The sequence below is a fragment of the Trichechus manatus genome, unplaced genomic scaffold, assembly GCF_000243295.1.
Source record: "Trichechus manatus latirostris isolate Lorelei unplaced genomic scaffold, TriManLat1.0 scaffold00199, whole genome shotgun sequence".
NCBI lineage: Eukaryota > Metazoa > Chordata > Mammalia > Sirenia > Trichechidae > Trichechus > Trichechus manatus.
Genome location: NW_004444135.1, coordinates 3,331,986 through 3,357,467, shown reverse-complemented (window position 1 = coordinate 3,357,467; position 25,482 = coordinate 3,331,986). Strand labels below are relative to the sequence as shown.

General features: G+C 41.3%; 1 protein-coding gene across 2 annotated transcripts in view; it reads right to left on the bottom strand.

Annotated features, from left to right (window-relative positions):
* Positions 1 to 25,482, bottom strand: part of LAMA3 (laminin subunit alpha 3) — a 330,267-nt gene that overhangs the window by 270,858 nt on the left and 33,927 nt on the right. For both annotated transcript variants that reach the window (XM_004387926.1, XM_023742062.1), the window contains exon 2: positions 15,886 to 16,038. In XM_004387926.1, the coding sequence (XP_004387983.1) occupies positions 15,886 to 16,038 (153 nt within the window). The remainder of the gene's footprint in view (positions 1 to 15,885; positions 16,039 to 25,482) is intronic.

Genomic DNA, 25,482 nt, shown 5'->3' with positions numbered 1-25,482 from the left:
GGACCAGCACTGGTCCGTGAACTGGCTGTTACTCATCCATAGTGAAGTAAGTACAGAAACTGAGTCAGCATTTAGAAATTTACAACCATTTGACAGAGGAAGTTGATGTCAGTTGAATCTAATTTCTAAAAATGAGGGCTGTATTTTGCATGCCTTTAGGTTTTATTTTTCATTTCATTTTTCTAATAATCCATTTTTGTTATATCTTACAACAGTACTTGTCTGTGACAGATTATTTTTCTAAATTTATTTTGTTGTTGCTGTTGTTGAGCATATATGCAGCAAAACATACACCAATTCAACAGTTTCTACAGGTACCATTTAGTGACATTGATTACAATCTTCAAGTTGTGCAACCATTCTCACCCTCCTTTTCTGAGTTGTTCCTCCCCCACTAACATAAATTCACTGCCCCCTAAGGTTCCTATCTATAGATGAGAAATTTTTAAAACAAGTCCTTTGTCATGGACAGTTGGAGGAGCACGGTCTAGAGCAGTGCAGCCAGAATCCTAGTGCACACATCCCACCTGGGGAGATGGCTGAACTGCAGGTTCTGACTCAGTAGGTGCCGGGTGGGACCCAGAAGTCTGCATTTCCAGCAAGCTCCCAGGGGATGCCAATGCTGCTGATCCAAAAGGGTCCAGAGCTACCCAGGCTGAAACTGAGCAGGATTTCAGGTACAGGGATGGGACACCTGTACTTGGGTTGGGTAAAAGTTCATGTAGCCTTGGGGGACAGGGAGACCAGCAGCACGTGGACTAGCAGAAATGGGCAAAGGAAGGAAAGAGAAAAGGGTCAAAGACTGTCTGGGAAAGGCTTGTGTGAGAGCCATAGCAACGTACAAACTGAGGCAAGCTGAGGGCTGTCCCAGCAAGGTGTCAGACCTACCTGTTCTAGAGCCAGGCAACTTCAGGCCCAGCCCTGCCCAAGGCCTGAGCCAAGAGAGTGCTGGGCCTGGCAGTGCTGTGGTGATAGTCTTCCTCTGAAACGCAAGAATTTGTAAAACAGTTGCCCTTCGCCCAGACTCCCGCCCTTGCCTCCCTCCAAGATGAGGAGGCTGGGCTTTGCCTTTGTGTTCTTTACTTCACCGTGGCCCATTCTTGACTCTGCTCTCTCACTAACTGTCCCAGCTGCTCTGACCACCTCGCCTGGACCCTCCTATAGAGACAACCAGCCCAAATTCAAGCTGCCAGGCCCTCCTGAATCTGGTGATTTAGATGGAGCTATAGGAGGAAAGAGAGTGCTGTATCTCCCAGCTCCCAGGTTTCCTGGCCCTGCATGCTCACTCTGTCTCCTGGGAGCTTCCACCACTGCGTGGTTGTAACAGGTATACAAAATCCAAAACCCAAACCAAACCCGTTGCCATCGAGTTGATTCCTACTCATAGCGACCCTATAGGACAGAGTAGAACTGTCCCATAGAGTTTCCAAGGAGCAGCTGGTGAATTTGAACCGCCGACCTTTTGGTAAGCAGCCATAGATCGCCATAACTCTTAACCACTGCACCACCAGGGCTCCACAGGTGTATAAGGAAGGGTGCAAGTTTGCAGAGCTAGGACGACCGTGAGAGGGAAGAGAGGAATCAAATGTTCTCTTCTGGCTATTGGTGATGTTGAGGAACTGTGAAGGTAAACAAACCATCTCAATCACTCAGTGTACATAAAGCATATGGAACAGAGTATGTCACTCATGATGTACTGGATCTGGAATTCTTAACTTGTAGAATGTTTGCCTTAAGGGTTTGAGAGTCAAAGAGGGGAATGCAAATAGCACGTGGGTTTGCTCTTGAGTTGGGGAGAGACCAGGAGCATGAAGCACCCTTGTCTGTAGGCAAATGGCCAAAGGGAACCTTGTGAGGAAGAGTGGCAGGTGTTGCCAGACCTGGCCCCCGCCTGTCTAGAGGGCCTTCAGGAGTCCTGGGGAGGCAGGACGCCACACTGTCTGTACCTTGAGGCTACCTGGGGGCAGGGGTGGTAGGTGGGGCTACAGCCAGGCAGAGAGCCTGATCCTGGGGGAGCTGGGTCTCTGTAGGGAGCACTGACCCTCCTGACACTCTCAGCAGGCCACCACTCTGGGGCTGGGACACAGCACAGCGCCCCTGCTGAAGGCTGGCAGCGACCACAGAAAGAATGGTGGGTTACTTAGAAAAGGTGGCTTGAGTTTCATTTTGGGGGGGGGGTTCCCCCCTTAAAGGAAGGAAATGCAATGGGAAAATGGAAAAACAAAAGAGAAGAGAATCACATAACCTGGAACAGGGAAAGAAGAGGCATCAGAAAGGAAAAAGGAAGGTAGTGTGATGGGATAAGAAGGCTCCAGGGTCACCCAGGCATACATGGTACAGAGGCTAAGTGGAGTCTGGGGCGGGTGCCCTGGAAGATAGCAGGCAGAGGAGAGAAGAAAGACACCGGTGCCGAAGGTCTCCCCAGAGACATTATATTTAACCCTGGATTTTACTGGAACCATTGTGGAGAATTTATGAAATTCAGTTTTTCTTTATATATGCTTGCCATTAATAGTAATAAGAACACTGCCATATTTAAAGCCAAAATATGTCTGAAATCTCCAGTTTCACAAGGGAAGAAACATATGATGTTCAAGATTAGCTAAAAAATAAAATATGCTGTTTTAAAAATTCAATTTCCATTTACTGGGCATCTTTCAGACTCTGTTGCAGGCTGATCTCATTCTGAGATGAAACAGTCAGAAGCTTATATTGGGAGCAGAGGGTCACCAGGAAAGCCCCCAGTAAGTTCTCTCATCAGGACCTCCAATCCCAGCATGAGTGACTGCTCCTTTTGCCCTCTCTATTGGACTCTTCCTTTTTCCCAAAAGGAAAATAGCTTTATTGCTTTTCTGAATCTAAAAACAATACACGTTCCTTGTAAAACATACAGATATGATAGCTAACGTACTGAGTTCTTACATGGTGCGAGACATTTTTCTAAGAGCTTTTTCTGTATTATCTTATTTAACTGTATTACTTTTATGTAGAAATTACTTATTTATGTATTATCTTATTTCTTAACCCTATGAGGTTAGTACTAGACTCATTCCCATTTTTCAGATGAAGAAACTGACCCCTAGACATTAACTAGAGGGTCCTGTGTCACATGGCTAGGTAGCGTTGGGCCACAGATTTGTACCTAGTATTAATCCAGAGGCTGGGATCTTAATTACACTGTAAATGAGACAAAAAGAAGAAAGTAAGACTCGCTGACAATCCCGCCATCCAGAAAGAAGCACTCACAGCACTTTAGGGTCTATCTTTGCTGATTTTTTTTTCTTTGCTTTTATACACATATTTTTTACTACAAAACTTGATCAAACCAAACTGTATATATCGTTTACATACAGTTATCATTTTTTCTCCACAATGTAACACAGACATGTCATGTCAATAAAGACACTCTAAGGCATCAGCTATTAATCCACTGAATGAATCAATCTCCTTCTATTGGACATGAGATTGCTCCCCACTTTTCACTATTATGAAAAATGCTCTAATGAATATCTCTGAGCAGACATTTTGAGCATGTATCTAATTATTCTTCTTGTTGTTGCTAGTTGCCATCAAGTCAGCCCCTGACTCACGGCAACCCACGCGTAAGGGAACAAAACGCTGCCCGGTCCTGCGCCATCCCCATGCAGACCAGACTGCTGTGATCCATAGGGTTTTCACTGGCTGATTTTCAGAAGTAGATCGCCAGGCCTTTCTTTCTAGTCTATTACCTTGGGATAAATTCCTAGAAGGACTAGTCCATGTCAAAGATCGATAGTAATCTTTTAAAATGCAAATATTCTGGGAAGATGCAACATCAATCCTGAGTCTCCAGAACTTTAGTGTGAGTGTGCTTCCAGGCACTTCACTCATTTAGAAGAGATAAGGCAGCTTAAGTTCACTGGAAGCCTAGAAAGAAGGCGAAGAGAATGGGGAGGGTGGCGATGATCATTTTCTCTAAGTAATAATAATAATAATATTTCCTATTTGTCCAGTGCCTTACAATGGTTAAAGCACATTCACGCACATTGTTCACGTGAGTCGGCCCCCACTCATGATGACCCCATGCACAATGGGATCATACCGCTGTGATCCATAGGGTTTTCATTGGCTGATTTTTCAGAAGTTGATTACCAGGCCTTTCTTCCTAGTCTGTCTTAGTCTGAAAGCTCCGCTGAAACATGTTCATTATCATAGCAACACACAGGCCTCCACTGATAGATGGGTGGTGGCTGTGCATGAGGTGCACTGGCTGGGAATCGAACCCAGGTCTCCTACATGAAAGGCGAGAATTCTACCCCTGAATCACCACTGTTCCCATAAGCCCACCACTAGTCCCTTCAATATCCTGCCCCAGCCTGCCCCAGTTCCTAAGCTTCAATTTCTTTCCCTCCCTGCCCACCTACATATAACCAAAGGTTGGCCCAGCAGGCTGGTCTTTCTCAAGGAGACATAGTGACTTTCCTTCCTTGTTAACTCCCGATCACCGTGTAGCTCACTGACAACATGTCAGTACGTGCAGCCCCCAGGCTACAAAAGTCCGACTGGACAGCTCTCACTTAAGAACAGACTGCCATAAAGCCTATTATATTTAAAATCTGAGTTAAATACATACAATGGCTCATAATAACGAACGCATGCACTGCTTTGTGAAGCTCATGGAAAATACTGCATGGTTTGGAAGTGTTTCTTAAGTTGTTTTATATGCATCCAAAAACCCGTGCCATCAAATCGATTCTGACTTATAACGACCCCAAAGGACAGAGTAGAACTGTCCCCTAGGGGTTCCAAGAAGCGGCTGGTAGATGCCAGCCTTTTGGTTAGCAGCTGGGCTCATAACCACTGCACCACCAAGGCTCCTTTGTATGCACAGAAAGGCAAAATATATACTATATACTAAGACAAACATTTGACTAACCAATGCTAAATAAGAACCGTATGTACCTGTTCCAACTTACCTACAAATTCAACTTAAAGACAGACTTAGGAACGGGTCTTGTTCGTAACCCAGGGACTGCCTGTAAGCCATCTGCCTTCTGTTTTCTTCACTATGTTGACAAACCCGCAGAGAAATAGAACTGATCTTTTCTAACAGGCACCAAGGGCTTTGTTTCTGTTTGTTTTCACTCATCAGCATGGGCCATGATCCTGGGAATTCTCAAGAAACGAAGTCAGTTTGAATAAAGTTGGCTTCTACCCATTCGAGGGGTGCAGAGGGTGTGGGCTGCTTCAGCAGCCAGCAGTCCACTCCTCTGGGCCTCTCCCTGGACTTTAGGTATCCATCCCCTCCCTGTGTGATACCAAACCCTGGTTGTCACCTTCATGATGAGAAAGATCCCTCTGACAACTTTACAATGGCCTTAGTTCTGGGGTGGAGCCAAGTGCCCAAGAAATAATAGTGTGGGAGCCAGGGTTACCCTGTAAGAGCCACCATCAAGGTCATGGTGACCTTACTTTATGACATTATAATATTAACTTCTATCTATAGAGAGTCTGGGAGAAATTTCAGAAGAAAAGCTTTTTGTTTCCTGGTGTTGCTGCTTCCTAGTATAGTTTCTATTCCTGCTTCTGTTTCTTGGATTTATGTTGTCTGCCTACAGCCTGCTGGGTGTTTTGGAAGGAAACATATTTAACTCGCTTTCTGTTTTGTCTGGTGTATCTGTGATGCTGGTTGTACGAAAACTGAAATTAAAATGTTAAGGATCTTAAAAAAAAAAAAAAAGCTGAGCTGTACACAGTTGTAACAAGAAAAATGGGATAATATGTAAAAAATAGTATCAGAGTTTTTATTTCCATTTAACTTAACATCTATGGAGGACATAGTACATTCCTGTACTTTTAAGCTCCATGGATACAAACAAGAATTCTGTATGCACAGCCTCTGATCTTAAGGTGCCTTACCACCCCAGCAAAGCAAGTGCCTTGGAGTAAACAGAAGGGCTACTCAATATAACCCGGAAGTAAGTGGGCAGCCGGGGAAGGTTTCCAGGAGGTGATACCTGAGTTATCTTGGGAAGGAGGCAGCCAAACCAAGCAGGGCACGAAGGTAACCCAGGAGCAGTGAACAGCACCAAAACAAGGCATGGAGGCAGGAAATGTCATGGAGTATTTACGGAATTACAGTTAGGTCCCTGGTGATGGAGCATAGAGTTTCAGGAGAAAGTGGCATCTAGAGATAGGTTGGAGAAAAGGGAGAGGCTAGATTGTGAAGGGGTTTAACTAAGAAATTTGGACTTTATTCTAAAAGTAATAGAGAACCAATAAAGGATGCTAATCAAGGACAGTGACATGTTCAAATTTTTGTTTCACTGTAAGCACCGTGAAAGCAATGAGAAAGACTGACAGGTGGACCCCTGGAAGGCTGCCAACCAGAATTGTTTCTAGTATTTCTCATCTTACCACTGGTGATTCTGTTCCTCCCTGGCCAACTGCAAACCAAACTAAGCTGAGAGTACAGGCTCAAAATCAGTTGGGAGATGGGTGGCTAATCATGGGAATACTTTATTCCCATGTCAAGGGTAGCGTGGCATCCATGGAGAAGAGGAGGTGGACTCTGGAGATACTAAGGTGCAAGACGTAATGACAAATTAAATAGTGAAGGGGGTGACAGAAATGGAGCGACATGGAAGAAACTCAGTGGTATGCTGGTAAACCAGCTGTTGGAAAGAAAAAGCTGTGATTTGTAACATTTGTCGATTTCTGTGGTGTAAGTGGTCCCACCATGGCCAATTTCAAGCTACCAACCTGACTGATGTCACTGAACACAAAGTTAGGAAGAGATATGCAGAATCGGCTCTTATAACTGGTGGGAGCCATCTCCAGCTCACTACTGAATAGAGTGCTCAGCTGATTAGAAAGCATGCTTCCCCTTCCTGGGCCCACAGCTAGACTACATTTCCCAGCCAATAGAATAAGAACTTCCAGAACAAGAATATACCACTTCCAGCTATGGGAGCCCATAAAAGCCTCCCACCCATAATCCTCCATGTTCTTTTCTCATTTCTGCTGTGTGGAGTGGAGATGACCCTCAGGGTAACCTTGGGAAAAATGTGTTGAAGACAGTGGAGCCACAATATGGAAAGAGTCTAAATCTTTGAACCACTGTTTGGAGGAGAGCTGCCTGGCCAGGATCAGCTGTGCTTGGACTGTTACAGGAACAAGAAATAAACTTGCATTGTGTTTAGCCACTGAGAGTTCAGGATTTCTCTGTTTCAGTAGCCAGCATAATCATAAGTAATAAATGGAGTAAACGGTGACTCAACTTTATGGCTTGGGGAAATGAATAGATGATGGAAAATATATCAATAGAGAAACAGGGTGCTGGAAAAGAACCAGTTTGGCCATAAATGTATAGCTGAGTTTTTAGGTCAAACACTATTCTCCAGACACTACTTTCTGTAATAATGTTTAAAGAGCATATAGATCATCAATTGTGGGGATACGTGCCATTAAAATATGGATGTATAAAGGCCTCTATGCTGCACAACATGTTGAGACTTGTCCCCAACATGTTGAGACTTGTCACAAAAACCCATTACTGATTGGCTTGTTTACCTGAATTCTTCCTCCCTTGCCCGAAACTTATTGTTACTCACCCAAAACCCATTGTTCTGTTAATTGCTTTACTGCTTGCTGTATTGACTATAAAATAAACTCCTGGGACTGAAGCCTGGGGTCGACTCCTCAGAGTGACCCTCCTGGCCCCACTTGTCTGTAAGAGTTGTGTTTGGTTACTGTCTCCGCCGCCCCGACATTCGCCACCGCTGCGACAATCAATGCTGTTTTGGGTAGCGGTTCAGAGAACTAAACAAATTTGACATTTTAGGGATTCCAGTCTATTTCTTTTGGTCCACTCAGCTTCCTTGAGCGTTTCATGTATAAATAGAAAATGTCAGATTGCCAGATTCTTCCTAATGCTTAAATCACTTAAAAGGCACTGCAAAGTCAAATTAACACTCTTCGGTTACCATAGTAGCATAAAGGATAAAACTGCATCCCTACTAGCCCAGGAAATTTTAGTGGTACCTGTTTTTCTACCCACTAATTTATTATTTACTTTCAAGGACTGAGTTTCATGACTGTATGTGCAATGATACCCGTTGCTGTCGAGTCGATTCCAAATCATAGTGACCCTATAGGACAGAGTAGAACTGCCCCATAGGGTTTCCAAGGAGTGGCTGGTAGATTCGAATTGCCGACCTTTTGGTTAGCAGCCAAGCTCTTAACGACTGCACTACCAGGTCTCCATGCTCAATGATAGCATATTTATTAACAACTAATTTATTAATAGCATATATTCTCTGAAAAGATATTCTATATCTTCTAATTCTGTTATAGCTACAAAATACTTAAACGATGTTTCAAACAGACCCAAGTGTCATAAGTGGAAACAGCCATCTAATTAATTACAGAGCTAAGGCTGGTCCGCTTTCACCTAGAGGTTTAATTTCATAGCAATATGCTTCTACTAGTACTATCCCCTAGGAAAACCCAGACTGACCCTAAGTCATCTTGGTTTTTTCTACATTACTCAGCAAACATTTGTTGAGAATCTACTATGTGCTAGACACTGTGTAAGATGTTGAGAAAACAACAGCATGTAGTAAACAAAAGATAAAGTCCCTGGCCTCTTGAAGCATGTAATCTAGAGAATTCCTGAGGAATTCAGAAAGATTGGGTCAAAACCAAGGGCCATTCCACATTCTGGATTGGATTATATCCACCCAGGGACCCAGCTGAGTCAGACTCCTTACAGACCTCATCTGCCAAGCATCCCTAGAATCAATTTAATCTCCAAGGCACTTATGCCCAAGAAGAATCTGAAACTGGTCCAGGCCTCCCACTCCACCTGAGTCAGAACAGACAAGGACTACAAAGAATGTCTTGGATTCATGCGCTACAGTCTCATAAAAATTGTAGAGCATCAGAAAAAAAGATCCTAGAAGGAGTCTAAATATTAAATTCACTCACAGATGGCTGGATTCCGTATTTGCATCTGGCCCCTAGGGAGTTCACTATCTATGGCGAGTTCATGAAAAAATAGAGAGGTAGGGTAATGAGAAGTTTGTCTTTAAAAGTTATAATACTGTTTCCTTTATCTTAAAGTCTTAGAAATATTTTCTGAATTTTCTATGTATTGCATTTTATATAACTTTTTCACAGTGTTTGTCTATTTGAATACCTAGGGAGGTTTCAGCGTTTCAATCCCCACCCCTCTCTTCCCTGTCTTGGTTTGGGTCCTCTCTAAAGCCAACCCTGAGACAAGGACTTGGGTACAGGTAGTTTATTTGGGAGTTGATCTCAAGAAGCCCAAATTGGAGGGAGGGGATGTGGAGACAAGGAAAGGAGAAAAACCATGACTGGAGCCCTAGTGGCACAGTAGTTAAGAGCTACAGCTGCTAACCAAAAGGTCGGCAGTTCGAACCCACCAGTCACTCCTTGGAAACCCTGTAAGGCAGTTCCACTCTGTCCTATAGGGTCACTGTAAGTAGGAATCAACTCCACAGCAACGGGTTTTTGGTGTGTTAATGAGCAGATCACCACCAGGAGCAAATGAGATCCAATCCACTGGGGACACTGAAGAGTTATGTAGAGTGCACCTCAGAACTGTCCCACTGAGAGACAGGGAAATGGGGCATTTTTCCACCAACTGCCGTCCCTCCTGGGTTGAGGGTTGCCCTCGGGAGCATTAAATCCTGGACTTCCAGGCTGCTCTCTCTACACAGGTTGAGAAAGCTTCCAGGTCCCTGGAAAGAACCCTCGGGCAGAAAGCAGAATCAGATGGAGGCCCTCGAGATGGGATGCTGTGAAAGGCAAAGGAACAATCCACCAACCATCCACAGTGGCTGCCTACTCAGAGGGGGACCAGGGAGCTAAGGAGCCTCAGCATCAGAGCCTTCGCCTCTACAAGGCCCAAAGGACTATCTCTTCTAACAAAGGCTTCCACCATCCGTTCTGGCCAGGCCTCTTTCCCATGGCAACCCTGCAGGGCACAGTGCAATTCTACCTTTTCCCTTCATACCTCTGACCTCTGAGGCAAACACTCAATCCTTACGAGGCTTTATTGAGGTTGTTTGTTTTGTTTTTGTTTGTGAATTTGCTTGCTTGCTTGTTTACTACTAACAGGGTAACAATAATAATCTTGGGGACATTACAACTTGTTAAGAAGTTTTATAATTCTTATTGAGATGATAGTCCTGTTGTTCCCTGATGTACAGTGAGGCAGATTTGCATTGTCTTGGCTCCTGTCTTGCCCTCACACTAGCTGGCTTCTTTGTTTCCACCTGAGAACCAGCCCCTCCACTCTCCAGTCTTCCTTGACTTCAGGCGACCATGACAATACCCTACCACAAGTTTTCCCTTATACCTCACCCTCGAGGAGTGTTATTGGTTGAATTGTGTCCCAAAAAATTATATGTTCAAGTCCTAACCCCTGGTACCTGTGAATGTCACCTTATTTGGAAAGAGGTCTTTGCAGATATTAGTTAATATCAGGTCATACTGGAGTAGGGTGTGCCCTACTCCAGTATGAGTGGTATCCTTACAAAAAGAGGAGAAGAGACACAAACAGACACACAGGAAGACTGTCATGTGAAGACAAAGGCAGAAATTGGAATGATGCATCTACAAGCCAAGGAATGCCAAGGATTGCCAGCTGTCACCAGAAGCCAGAAGAGAGACATGAAACAGATCCTCCCTCAGAGCCCTCAGAAGGAATCAACATGGCCTGATTTCAGACTTCTAGACTCTGGAAACTGTGAGAGAATAAATTTTTGTTTAAAACCACTGAATTTGTGGTACTTTGTTATAGTAATCCTAGAAAACTAACACAAGGAAGGAGGATAAAGGTAAACATAGGGATGGGGCTGGGGGCTAAGTCCATAGAGTAAGATTTTTTTGTATTCTGAGGGAAAGTCCAGGGTGTGCATCTAGAGCTCATTGCTATACCTTCTATCTCACGGTGGAAGATCACCAGAGGCCATGACTCACTACATATCCAGAAAGAAACAAATGTCCCCATAGTCCACAGACTTTTCTTTTAAAATGTGACATCCACATTTTGCTTTAAATGTAAGAATGAACTCATCATCCTTGGCCAGATGATATTAAAGTTTCCTGTAAGACATTGTGTTCTTCTCCTATAGCCTGAAACTGATAAATAATATATAATCAAATTAACTCGAACAACACCAGAAAATAACACAGTCTCTAGTGAATCACAAAACCTTCCTACATTTGCCACCTTGTAAATGGAAAACTGAAGTATGGAGACCTAAAGGAAATGTTTTTATTTGTTAGCCAAGAAAAATAACCAACCCACTAGTCTGAAAGGAGACAAAGAAAAGTAACCATCTCATCACAATGTAAGTGGTCAAACTGAATTACAGCATATCAAAATCAAATTTCATTTCTCAGTACATGGAAAACAAGTTATTTGGTAGTAACAAGTTTATAATCTAGATCTGTATTTTATTTCCCAACCATACATCAAAACCCACATTTCCATAAATCTAAGCTCCTTATGTTACCATTAAATTATGAAATCTAAGTGCTAAGTGACACTTTCACTGGTTAATTCCACCATAAGGAAGAAAACACAGATCTGACCAAAGGGGTATAAAATATGAATCTTACAAAACACGATTGCTAAAGCATAGTCTCTGCCAACATCAAAGAAGAAAGAAACATCTTCAGTTTCACACAATTTATATTGATTTTCCTGTTCCTAGACTTTTCTAGAGACTTTTCTACAGTATTGTACACAGCATTCTCTAGGGGCATACAAGTTATGAATCTGTTCTTAATACTGAGTGTTTATTGAAGTTCACTTTATTTTATTAAACAAAAATTATCACCACTGCTGGAGAGGGGTTTAAAATCTAAGCAATTAACTCGTTAAAAACTCACAATAACCCTATGAGATAAGCACTATTATTATCTCATTTTATAAATGAGGGGGCTGAAGCAGAGAGCCACTGAGTATGCTGCCATGGTCACAGAGTAAGTAAGCAGTGAAGCCAGGCACAGAGGCAGGATGACTCTAGAATCCACACTCAACCATCTCACAGAGCAGCTTCCTGTATCAGTAAGGAGATGGGAGTACACATCACCTTCGTGGATATGTATGTCATGGTTAATGCCTGTCAGCAACCAGCAAATTACTATATTGTTCTTATGTTGATGTTTTCTTAATTAACCTCTTAAACTAGGAGTTTTTCAGTATATCAAAATAGCTTCATTAGTGAGTTTATGTTAACGGAAGAGGAACAATTCAGAAAAAGAGGGTGAGAACGGCTGCAACTCAAAGAATGTAATCCGTGTTACTGAATTATACATGTAGAAACTGTGTATGTTTTGCTGTGTATATTCTCAACAACAACAAAACAAATAAAAGTTAAATAATTAAAATTAAAATAGCTTTAAAAGAAAAAGAGTAAGTCCAACAGGCAATGGTACATTCAGTACAGATCATTTTGGTGGGTTAAAATTCCCTATTAACTATAGAAATCCTTATTTAAATAAGTAACATAATTAGTAAATCCTAGTCATTACAGACAAATCTACTGAATTAATGCTAGAGGTTAGCTAATAGAGGGATAAGACTAATTTGTAGTAGAAACTGGGGTTATAGAGTCCTCTGAATCATGACAAATCTCCCTGAATTATTTCAGATGCAAACTGATGGTGAAAATAGTCTCAGGAGAGCCCTAACTGAGCACAAAAATATGGGTTAAAGATATTGAGAGACAAAGGACCTTCTATCTCAAAACTATCCCAACCAAAGATTAGATAACACATTCATTCTAAGAAATCTCAGTATCATTCTATTTCCACTTTGTGAGGTGCATTTCCCTTTTTTATTTCTTTTAAGCAGTATTATATGAACTATAGTCTGTATGCAGCTCTAGCCAGCAGAAAGATCAGAATGAGTATTAATATTAGTATTAGCATTAGTATTGTGAGCACCTAGCAAACTCATGTAATAACAGCAGCAGTCCTCTCCTTCCTGTTCTTATTACCATCTGTACAAAAGCATGTTATCTCTCTCATCTTTAATTAAGTAAGTGGTTAATTAATTAGTATATTTTCTCTTGATCTGACTTTTCAACAACCATGAAAATCAGGACTAGAGTAAGAAAAGACAATCAACAGACAACAAAACAAGATGATGAATGAGATGACAGAGTTATCTGACAAAGACTTTAAAACAACAATCAAAAATGTTCCAGTGAGTAATTACAAATCCTCTTGAAACAAATGAAAATACACAAAATCTCACCCAAAAAAGAAAGCATTAAAGAAATAACCAAGCAGAAGTTATAGAACTGAAAAAATATAACAACCAAAATAAAAAAAAAAAAAACTCACTAGACAGTTTTGATAGCAGAATAAATATAACAGAGCAAAGAATCAGTAAACTTGAAGATAGAACATTACAAATTACCAATATGAAAAACAGAAAATCAACTAAAGGAAATTTTAAAAAAGGAGCAGAGTTTCAGGGGCCTGTGGAAAAAAGATCTAACATTCATACATCAGAATGCCAGACGGAGAGAAAAGAGTGGAGTTTAAAATGTGTTTGAAGAAGTAATAGCTGAAAACGTCCCAAAGTTGGCAAAAATACATAAACCTACAGATTTAAGAAGCTGAGGAAACCCCAAACAGGATACCAAAAAAAACCTGTTGCCACCAAGTTGATTCCAACTCACAGAGACCCTATAGGACACAGTAGAATTGCCCCCATAAAGTTTCCAAGGTTGTAATCTTTATGTAAGCAGGCTGTCACATCTTTCTCCCATGGAGCAGCTGACGGGTTCAAACCATCAACCTTTTGGTTAGCAGCCAAGCACTTAATCATGTGCCACCAGGGCTCCCTCCAAATAGGATAAACCTAACAAAATCCACACCAAATATCTATCTCCAGCCCACACAGCATTCCAGACTCATACGTCCAAGTGCCTAGTCATCATCTCAACTTGGATGTCCAAACAGTATTTCAAACTTAGTGTGTCCAAACTAACTCCTCCCATTTTCTCCTCCAAGCCTGCTCCTCCCACAATCAGCCCCATCTCTGTAAACAGCAGTTCCAGTTGCTCAGGCCAAAAGTCTGGGAGTCATCCCTGAATCCTTTGTTTTCTCACACTCCACATTCACTGTATTAGGAAACCCTGGCATCTCTGTCTTCAAAATCTATCTGGAATCCAATCATTTCTCTCAACTTCCATTACAACCACTGCTTCTACATTTACCCTTCTACAATTCTCAACAAACAGCCAAGGAGATCCTTTTAAAATGTAAATCGGTTCATGTCATTCCTCTGCTTGAAACCCTATAACAGCTTCCATTTCACTGAAACACCGAAGTCTTTACCACGGCTATGAGGCCGTACCTGATCTGGCCCCATCTGTTCTCTCTCTGGCTTCCTCTCCCACCACCCTCCTGCTTGCTTACTCTGCTCCAGCGACACTGGCCTCTATGCTGCTCCCTGTACTTTCCAGACAAGTTCCACCTTAGGGCTTTGCTCTTCCCTCTGTCTGGGGGACAGACATCTGCATGGCTAACCCCTTCACCTGCTTCAAGTCTTCGCTTAAATCTCACCTTTTCAATAAGCTCTCTCCGGACTATTCTTGTCCCTGGCACTCATGAACCCCCTCACCCTGCTCTACTTTTTCTTTTTTCCATAGCTCTTATCAGCTTCTAACACACTATATACACTTATTTTTATTACTTATCTCCCCAACTGGAATGAAAGCGCCATGAGGGAAGGCATCATCAACTATTTGGCTCCCTGATGTATCCCAGATGCCTAGAACAGTGCCTGGCACATAGAAGGAACTCAATAAATATTTGTTAAATGAGTAGATGAAATAGATGGGAGGCACTACCTGGTCTGAAAGAGGAAATAAAAAGGTATACTAGTTTTCTATTGCTGTATAACAAATTACCATAATCTAAGCAGCCTAAAACAACACCCATCTGTTATCTCACAGTTCTCAGGTCAGGAGTCTGGGCACAGTGTGACTAGGTTCTCTGCTCAAGGTCTTACAAGGCTGAAATCAAGGTGTTGGCTGGATGTGTGGAAAGACCCACTTCCAAGCTCCCACACGTTGTCTGCAGAATTTAGCTCCTTGTGGTTGTAGGACTGAGATCTCTGCTCTCTTGCTGGCTGTTGGCTGGGGGCTGTTCTCAGGTCCTAGAACCTGCTCTCAGGTCCCATGTCATGTGGTCGTCTCCACAGGTAGTTCACAACATGTCAGTTTTCCCCTTCAAGGCCGGCAGAATAATTTCTCATGCTTCAAATCTCTTCCTTCAGGTAGAGTCTTTAAGAGCTCCCCTAACTGAGTCAGGTCCACCCAGCACAATCTCCCTTTTGATTGACTAACTTGGGACCTTAAATACATCTGAAAAATCTCTTCATCATGTAATGCCTCCTAATCCTGGGAGTGAAATCAATCATACTCACAGTCCTGGCCACACTCCAGGGGGAGGGGATTATATACGGTGTAGACACCACAGGGTTGGCACCCCGGGTGGCCATCTTTGTTGACCACAGAAGGATAAGCCTGAAGTCAGGTCCTTCCATGGAGCAGCTGGGCAAACAGGCCAAAAACTATGGTAGTCAGTGTTCACAGAATCAGGATATCCAGGAAATAGAATGCTCTAAAAATATCTTTGCCAATTAAAGTATTTACAACTATCTTTTAGCTCATTTCACAGACAAGTCTAGGTACCTACATTGTGACACGTACAAATATTAATGTAGCAGTTTTAACAATGATTAGTGAATTAAAACTAAATTTTTTTTAATAATTATGGTTATATCAGAAATCATCACAAAAGCAACAATCCAAACTAATTTTTCCCATTCCAACTGAAAGCGTAACTCACCTGCCCTAGATCCAAGGTAACATTGACTTTGTTGTACTGTGTGCCTGAGGAGAGAGGAGGACTTTGCCACCACCGTTCGGTTCCATCAATTGCATTGGTGACTGGATGTGCTCTCCTGGGGTCTTCAGAATTGCAATAGTCACAGAACTGGCCCTGGAGGAAAAAAAGGTTTTCTTTTTATTTGCAAGTAATTTTTTTCTTATCAATTTAGTAAAACAGGTAACCAAAACAAAGACTTTTATACAGCTTAGAGATGCCAGCCATTGAAATTCATCATAATATGTTATGAAGACGGTTGTAAGGCTTTCTATTTTTCATTTAATTTGAAACCCACTGCCTGTTTATACTCCTGCTTATCATGTTTCTAGGATATAGATTATATTTATCTTCCATCTTTACAGCTATGTTTTTCCTATCCTATTTGACACTTTTAAGACAAGCCTATTGTACTTGGGATGCAAAGACGTTTTCACTTTGACAAATTCTTTTTTACTCTTTAATCCTGCTCTGGGCAAGTCTGTGTCAGGCATTAGGGTACAAAGATGATCCTGCCCGCCAACTCAGTAGAGGCATTATGTATTAAGTACACAAATAACCAAAAGGTAAGTGTGGTGAGGGAAGTGCCCTAGGAGAGTATAGATTGCTGAGGCTCAAGGGCCATAGATATTCCATGGAGCTCAGGAAAGGCAGGGTGGAAGAGAGGGAATTCAAGCTGGCCTGTGAGGATGGACAGGGCTTTGATACATGGCAGTGAGTGGCAAACAGGAAAAGCATTCCACATGGAAGACCCAGTATGAGCAAAGACACAGAGGTCATATGGTCCAGCCTGACAACAGCGTAAACATTAAAAGACAACTAATAAGGGCAAATGGGGGAGATGTGGCTGGGATGCAAATATCAGAGCGAAAAGTTGGGAGTTAATTCAGTATATAAATGGGAATCCAGTTTTACTGGGGTGATCATCTGTTTGGTATTATAATCTCTAACTTCTTACTAAATTACTCTTTGTTGGTAGGAAGATTATTTTTATTCTTTTCTTGCAATGAATAATTCTACGGCCATTACAAGCTAAAAAGTTGAACGTGGGCTTTTCTTATATATTAAGTACATTTTAAATTAGGTCAAAAGATGGTGTTTACCCAGTAGTGGACTTTACTGAACTACTCTGCTCCTACACTAAATTATCTTAGAGCATAACCACTGCATAGGAGGGGGACAAAGAAGCAAACTTATACCCACATCCTCCCCAGAAATGCGCTGTAACAAAGGGATAGCTCTGCCCCCAGCAATATCTTAGAAGCTAATTCTTAAACGTTCAGAGATAAATTCAATCCTGGTGTGTGACCAAGTGTGTGACTAAATGTTTCCATCTAGTTTGTTGTCACTGGTTCTTTCATATGTTGTGATATAAGCTATGAAAACTTTAGCTTGACATTCTATAAAGATATTTATACAGCTCAGAGGCAGCAGCTGGGGTATGCAGCCCCATCCATGTTAAGTTCATGAGGTCAGAGACCACATTTGTCTTACTCTTCACTATATGACTTCAGTCCAGCACACTATGTAGAAACTCCATAAACATTTCCTAAAGGAATAATTAAATCAACAAGTTTTCAAACAAATTTTGGGTTCTTTCTATAAACTTCTGTTATCATAATAAAAAAGACAGACCAAACCCACTGCCATCGAGAGTCGATTCTGACTCGTAGCAACCCTAGCGAGTTTCCAAGGCTGTAAATCTCTACGGAAACAACGGCCACATCTTTCTCCCACGGAGCCACTGGTGGTTTTGAACCGCTGATCTTTCAGTTAGCAGTCAATCGCTTTTACTACTGTGCCACCAGGGCTCATATCATGATAAAAGGCATAATTAGCAACTAAGCTAGGACGCCTAAACATTTATTAGTATTTTTCACTTCAATTATCTTCATTTTTCACATTTTTTTCCTAGAGGACATTTTACCAGTTTAATTATTTGATGAGAGAATTAAAACTCAAAGTTTAAAAGATTTATATCTGGTTGGAAACAAATCTCTTCTAAGAATGAAGAAAGTTATGACCTGCATTTTTCTCTATCTCCATAGTGTAGACACGAGGAATGGAGATGGTGTTTTTTGTGTTTTTATGTTGATTCTCAATTTTAAAATAATAATAATAATTAAAGTGAGCATTTATACCAAATCAAACCCATTGCCGTCGAGTAGATTCCAGCTCATAGCAAACCTACAAGACAGAGTAGAACTGGCCCATAGGGTTTCCAAGGAGCGACTGGTGGATTTGAACTGCTGACTTTCTGGTTAGCAGCCATAGCATTTACAGAGTACCTATTATGCACTGGGTACCGTGAATTTCACATTTACATCCTAAAAGATTATTATTCTCACCTCTATCTTACAGATGAGGAAACAGGTAAGAGAGGTTAAGCAAGTGTAATTCCCAAGGATCACAGAGCTGGTAAATGGTAAAACCAGGTCATGAGCCCAGGGCTCTAAAGATGACACGTACAACCGCTACCCTGTACTGTCTTTCCCTACCTAGCAGCTACAACTTTGGTTTATTAGCCATCATTTGTATCAGTAACATACAGTATTTCCTATAATTAGTCTTAAATGGGGTCCCTGGGTGGTGCAAATGGTTAAGTGCTCAACTATGAGACCAAAGATTGGCAGTTTAAACCCACCCAAAGATGCCCTGAAAGGCAGGCCTGGAGATCATCCAAAAGGTCACAGCCTTGAAAACCCTATGGAGCAGTTCTACTCTGCACACGTGGGGTCACCACGAGTCAGAACCGACTCAAGGGCAACTAAAAACAACAGACTTAAATGGTAGCCTTCACAAGGCTAAGGACTATGGTTCCAAGGTCTGTTTCATTTGGAATCATCTTATTATTTCTGCTGATAGCTTAATCCTGCTACTCCAAATAAAACTGCTTATATCATTGAGCGTGCTGGGTAAGAAAGAACACAGGCTCTGGAACTTAGTAACTACTAATTGTGTGATCAAAGACTAATTGCTTGAATATCAGTTTTGAGTGTGGAAAATCAATGATCTGAATGCATATATTTTTAAAATAACAAATTTAGAGGCAAAAGAAGCATTTCAATAATCCAAGTTAGTGTCAGCATTGACACCTGGAAGATTGACGGATGTAACAGATATATAAGTTAAAGGTGAATTACTAGTAGAGAACTTTGACCAGATAATAAAAATAAGTCAGACTTTCTGTTTATTTGTACATGTGTCATCAGAAAAAACCTTGACAGCAGAAAATTTATAGAAATAACTTATCAAACCAGTAAAGCCAAAGATTATGGTTTTTCTAGATTAACTGTATTAGCAAAGTTTAGGTGATAGTTTCTTTTGCCATGTAAAATAAGTTCTAATAAAAATTCCATAAGCTTAAGTTAAACATTAACAAGCAAAAGTATAATACATACTTTTTCTTTGAAAAATAAAAAGAAATAAAAATTCATTCTAAAATTTAATAATGAAATTAATAAAAAATTAATAATTAGAAAGTTTGGTTTTTTAAAATTACTTTTAAATGGTCAGTGTGAGAATTTTCTCTTCAAATATTTTTATTAAAATATTCTTCTCTTTTCTTTCATTTATTTTCTTCTTGAAGTTTCAGTGATTTTACCTTATATCTCAAATATAATATTTACTGCAAATCAGCTTAGGTGAAGAATTCAAAAGAATTCAGTAGTACCCTGAAGGAAATTAGATAATGGATCTAGAAGTGAAAAGAATCAGAAGAATGCCTCTTTAAAATGTCAGAAACTATCCAGCCTTCCAAATCCTTTTTCCTAGATTTTCATGGAGATTTAAGCCTACGTGGAACTGTTACCAGATGGTTAGACTTGAGGTTGACGAACCTTCTCAGAGAGGCCAAAGTTATGACCAATCTTGGAAAGGAGGACCTTGGGACTGAGAAGCAGGGTTTGGAGAGAAGACAACATACGTTGCTTCTGAAAAATACAACAACTGATAATAGTTTTCAAAATAGAACTTGTGAATCAGAGGAGAAAAGAATCCAAAGGCCTTCTTAGACAGGCAGACCATCGGGCAGCCCTTTCCTTCCTATGATTACAATTGGAAGAGACCACAATGACTATCACTGGAACAGGCCACAATTAGTTTTTCTGTAGCCACATCGTCCAGTACCTTAATGCATGGTGTGAATACACAAAAGAAAAGGGCTTATGACTCTGTAAGTATCAGCTATCGCATCATTCAAGAAATCAAACAATGTATTGCATTGGACAAATTAGCTGCAAAAGACCTTTTTTCCAAAAAAAAAATTTATTGTGTTTTAAGTGAAAGTTTACAATTCAAGTCAGTTTCTCATACAAAAATTTATACACACATTGCTATGTGATCCTAGTTGTTCTCCCTATACTGTGACAGCACACTCCTCTTTTCCACTGTGGATTTCCTGCGTCCATTCAACCAGCTTCTGACCTCCTATGCCTTCTCATGTCGCCTCCGGACAGGAGCTGCCCATTTAGTCTCATGTATCTACTTGAGCTAAGAAGCACACTCTTCACGAGTATCACTTTACGTCCCATAGTCCAGTCTAATCTTTGTCTGAAGAGTTGGCTTCGGGAGTAGTTTAAGATGGATAATTTTACTGTATTAAAATTAAGAGTTTTGGCTTACTTAAGGTACCTTAAAGAAGTGAAAGTTAAAAACTGAAAGATACAACTTACAAGTAGTAGACAGTCTCCAATGATGGCTGCTATCAGTTCCTTTCCTCCCTGTAAGTGCCTGCCACTTCACCCATCCATATATACCTTAAAGCAGGCCATGCACAGACCAATGATGAGAGCATGTCAAAACCTGAGGGTTATGACTAATCCTTAATCCAACTCTGTACCTGAGGTCCAATGTTTTAAAAATAACCATAAATAAAGCCGGCAAAAACTAATAGCAGTCAAGAGAGAGGTGGGGCAGAGAGAGAATAAGAGGATTCTTACACCCTTGTGTTGAATTATTCATCCATACATGCAACAAACCTGTATTGATCACCTTCTCTGTACCAGACATATTCCAGACAGAGAGATAAGGATAAAGAAAGATAAACAGGACAAGGCACTTACACTCCGAATAGTGTTCCAGGATATTATTGGCCTAGTCACACGGGAAATAGCAAATCTAATAGAAAGGACTCGAGAAAAAGCAGATGAGGGTATTCAAATAAACAACTAAACAGAGTTGATCCAAAGCTGACAGTCCCCAAGGGATAAGCCAATGTTTTCCCAGAGGCCCATGGAGTGGCCTATGCTTTTTCAGAAAGGTGGAAAAAAACAGTCTTTCCTAGTTCCTAACATATTTGATTATTTGCCTTAATTAAAAAGCCTCTCATATATAATACTTTGCAACTGAATTCACAATATAAATACTATGCTGTTTTAAGAAACCAGACGGTTGATTATAGCAGTGTTCCCTAACATAAATTCCATATTATTATTTAAACATTCATTCATTTATTCAACTTGTTCGAATTGCCTACTATGTGTAAAGCACTGTGTTGGATGCTGGGAAAAAACAAGCAAACAAAAATACACAGAGTTGGGCCCTTCCCTAAAGAAATCCAGTGGGAGAGATGAGAAGTAAATCTACCACCACACAGTGCTTTTTTTGTTTATTAAGGTGAAGTTCACATAACAAAATTAACCATTTTAAAATGAAAAATTCAGTGAGATTTAGTACACTCACAGTGTTGTGCTACCACCAAAAACAAAACAAAAAAATCAGTTTCCATAGAGAAGATTCTGACTCATGGAGACCCCATGTGTTTCAGAGCAGAACTTCGCTCCATAGGGCTTTCAATGGCTGTGATCTTTCAGAAGTAGATCACCAGGTCTTTCTTCCGTGGCGCTGCTGGATGGATTCACCCTTCAGTTAGCAGCCAAAGGCTTAATTGTTTGCACCACCCAGGGACTCCACGCAACCACAACCTCTATCTAATCCCAAAATATTTTTATTATTCCAAAAGGAAATCCCATACCCATTAAGCCACTTTACTTTTCTTAATCTTCACAACAATCTGTGGTTTATATCAAATCATTCAAAACTTAAAGATGAAGAAAAAAAGTCTCAAAGAAGTGAAGCACCTTGACTCAACCCACACAGCTAGGATGTGCTGGAACCAGGACCTGTGTGGGTTGGTGACTATACCTCTGAACAAAACACCTTCTATCCTGGCATAGCTACACCTCGAGCTATATCAAAGAACCCCACCATAGATTTGGACAGTGTGTGAAGTAGCACTTGAATAGCAATTATGTGATTTTTCCAAACACCTGCCCACTCTCAGATGTGTGGAAAGAGACCCAGCTCAGGAAAGAACCCTTCTGGCAAAGTTTAAATGCCTGTCCTTACAGCAGGCTCAGCAAACCTAGAAAGATTAGCATTTAACCACACTCATCCATCAACAGCCCCAGGGACATACACCATATTTATGCTGCCAAGAACCCCCACTCACAGCCACCACTTACTAAGGTTCTGGATACCACTGTGCCTTAAAAGCACTGCCTCAATGCGCAAACCCACGTCGGCTGAAGCCCTGACATGGAGAACATCCAGGAGCACACCCAATCCAATCTTGGGATTTCTCCTTTGGAAAGACCTTTTTCAGAGCATTCTCCCTTCTGAGAGCACAAGAAGCACATGTTGTTAACTGCTGGCAAGTTGGTTCCAACTCATGATATTAGAGGTGAAGTGCTACGTCCATAATCTTTCATATGTTTGAGCCCACTGTTGAAACTATCAACAATCCAGCTCATTGAGGTCTTTCCTCATTTTCACAGACATTCTACTTTACCAAACACGATGCCCTTTTCTAGTGAATGGTCTTTCCTGATGATGTGTCCAAGACAAGCAAGATAAAGTCTCACCATCCTCGCTTCTATGAAGCATTCCAGTTGCATTTTTTTTAAGACTGGTTTCTTCATTCTTCTGGCTGTCCATAGTATACTCAATATCCTTTGCAAATACCACAATTCAAATGCATCAATTCTTCTTCTGTCTTCTTTCACTATCCAGCTTTCACATGAGTATGAGGTGACTGAAAAGACCATGGCTTGGGTCAGGCACATCTCAGTCATCAAAGTGACATCTTTGCATTTTAAAACTTTACAAAGGTCTTTTGCCATGGAGGTCAATTGGCATAACAAAGTTTATTAAGAAAATGTTCTGTATCCCACTTTGGTAAGTGGCATCTGGGGTCTTTAAAGCTAGGGAGCAGCCATCTAAGATGCATCAATTGGTCCCAACCCACCTGGAGCAAAGGAGAATGAAGAACACCAAAGGCACAAGGAAAATAATAGCCCAAGAGACAGAAAGGGCCACATAAACCAGAGACTCCATCAGCCAGAGACAAGAAGAACTAGACGATGTCCAACTACCACCAATGGCCACCCTGACAGAAAACACAACAGAGAGTCCCTGACGAAGCAGGAGAAAAATGGGGTGCACCACTCAAATTCTAGTAAAAAGATCAGACTTAATGGTTTGACCAAGACTGGAAGGACCCAAGAAGACATGGCTCCCGGACTCTCTGTTGGTCCAGAGCTTAAACTACTCCCAAAGCCAACTCTTCAGACAAAGATTAGAGTGGACTATGGGACATAAAGTGATACTCATGAAGAGTGTGCTTCTTAGCTCAAGGAGATACATGAGACTAAATGGGCAGCTCCTGTCTAGAGGCGAGATGAGAAGGCAGAGAAGGTCAAAAGCTGGTTGAATGGATACAGGAAATCCACAGTGGAAAAGAGGAGTGTGCTGTCACAGTATAGGGAGAACAACTAGGATCACATAGCAATGTGTGTATAAATTTTTGTATGAGAAACTGACTTGAATTGTAAACTTTCACTTAAAACACGGTAATTTTTTTTTTTTAAAAAAAGGTCTTTTGCAGCTAATTTGTCCAATGCAATACATTGTTTGATTTCTTGAATGTTGCTTCGATGAATGCCAATTGTTGATCCAAGTAGAATGAAATTCTTGACAACTTCAATTTTTTTCTCCATTTATCCACTCCCAGACGTGTAGGAAGAGACTCAGCTCAGGAAAGAACCCCTCTGGCAAAAGTTTAAATGCCTGCCCCTATGATAGGCTCAGAAAACCTAGAGATTTATTCGTCCAGTTTTCTTTGTTGTTGTCGTCAGGCACTGTCGAGTCAGTTCCAATTCATAACGATCCTACGTACAACAGAACGAAGCACTGCCTGGTCCTGCGCCATCCCCATAATTGTTACGCTTGAGCCCACTATGTCAATTCATCTCCTTGAGGGTCTTCCGCTTTTCTGTGACCTTCTGCTTTACCAAGCATGATGTCCTTCTCCATGGACTGGTCCCTGCTGATAATATGAACAAAGTACGTGAGATGAAGTCTCGCCATCCTCACTTCTAAGGAGCATTCTCTTTGTACTTCTTTCAAGATAGATTTGTTCGTTCTTCTGGCAATCCATGGTATTTTCAGTATTCTTTGCCAACATCATAATTCAAGGCATCATTTCTTCTTTGGTCTTCCTTATTCATTGTCCAGCTTTCACATGCATATGAGGCAACTGAAAAGACCATGGCTTGGGCCAGGTGCACCTTGGTCCTTAAAGCGACATCTTTGCTTTTCAACACTTTAAGGAAGTCTTTTGCAACAGATTTGCCAATGCAATATGTCACTTGATTTCTTGACTGCTGCTTCCATGGGCGTTGACTGTGTATCCAAGTAAAATGAAATCCTTGACAGCTTCGATATTTTCTCCATTTATCATGATATTGCTTATTGGTCCATTTGTGAGGATTTTTGTTTTCTTTGTATTGAGGTGCAATCCATACTGAAGGCTATAGTCTTTGATCTTCATCACTAAGTGCTTCAAGGCCACTTCACTTTCAGCAGGATCTGCCACGTTTGTCAGTTTGTCGTACTGTTGTGGCTTGTGTGTTGCTGTGATGCTGGAAGCTTTGCCACTGCTATTTCAAATACCAGCAGGGTCACCCACAGTGGACAGGTTTCAATGAAGCTTCCAGACTAAGACTAGGAAGAAGGACCTGGCAGTCTACTTCTGAAAAAAACTGGCCAGTAAAAACCCATCTTTTTCTTTAGTTCAGGTATAATCCATAATGAAGGTTATGATCTTTTACCTTTGAGTCATCTTAATTTTCGGTACATGGGCATGGTTACCGATGATCAGGACAAGTGTTTTGTGAACTTCCTGTGTATGTCTGCATCTCTGTACACAGTGGGTTGAACGGCAGGTTGCACGTCACACCAAGAGCTCGGCCCAGATCTACAGCTCTCACGTAAAAGGTTACACAGCACCAGGAGGTGGGGCATCACCTCTCTAGTGTGCTGGGTTTCTGGTGTAGGGATTTGGGAAAGATAGAAAATGAGGGGCTCATGGTTGGTTCTGGGTATTAAAACAAAAAAGCAGATAAGCAAATATCTGCATGCATATATGTGAGTTACATATAACTCAAAAACTTAATTTAGGCCAGGGAGACTCCGGCAAGATGGCGGTCTAGGCAGAAGCACCACGCCGTCCCTCCACAACAAAGATCCGAAAAACTAAGCCAAACAGAGAATCAACAATCC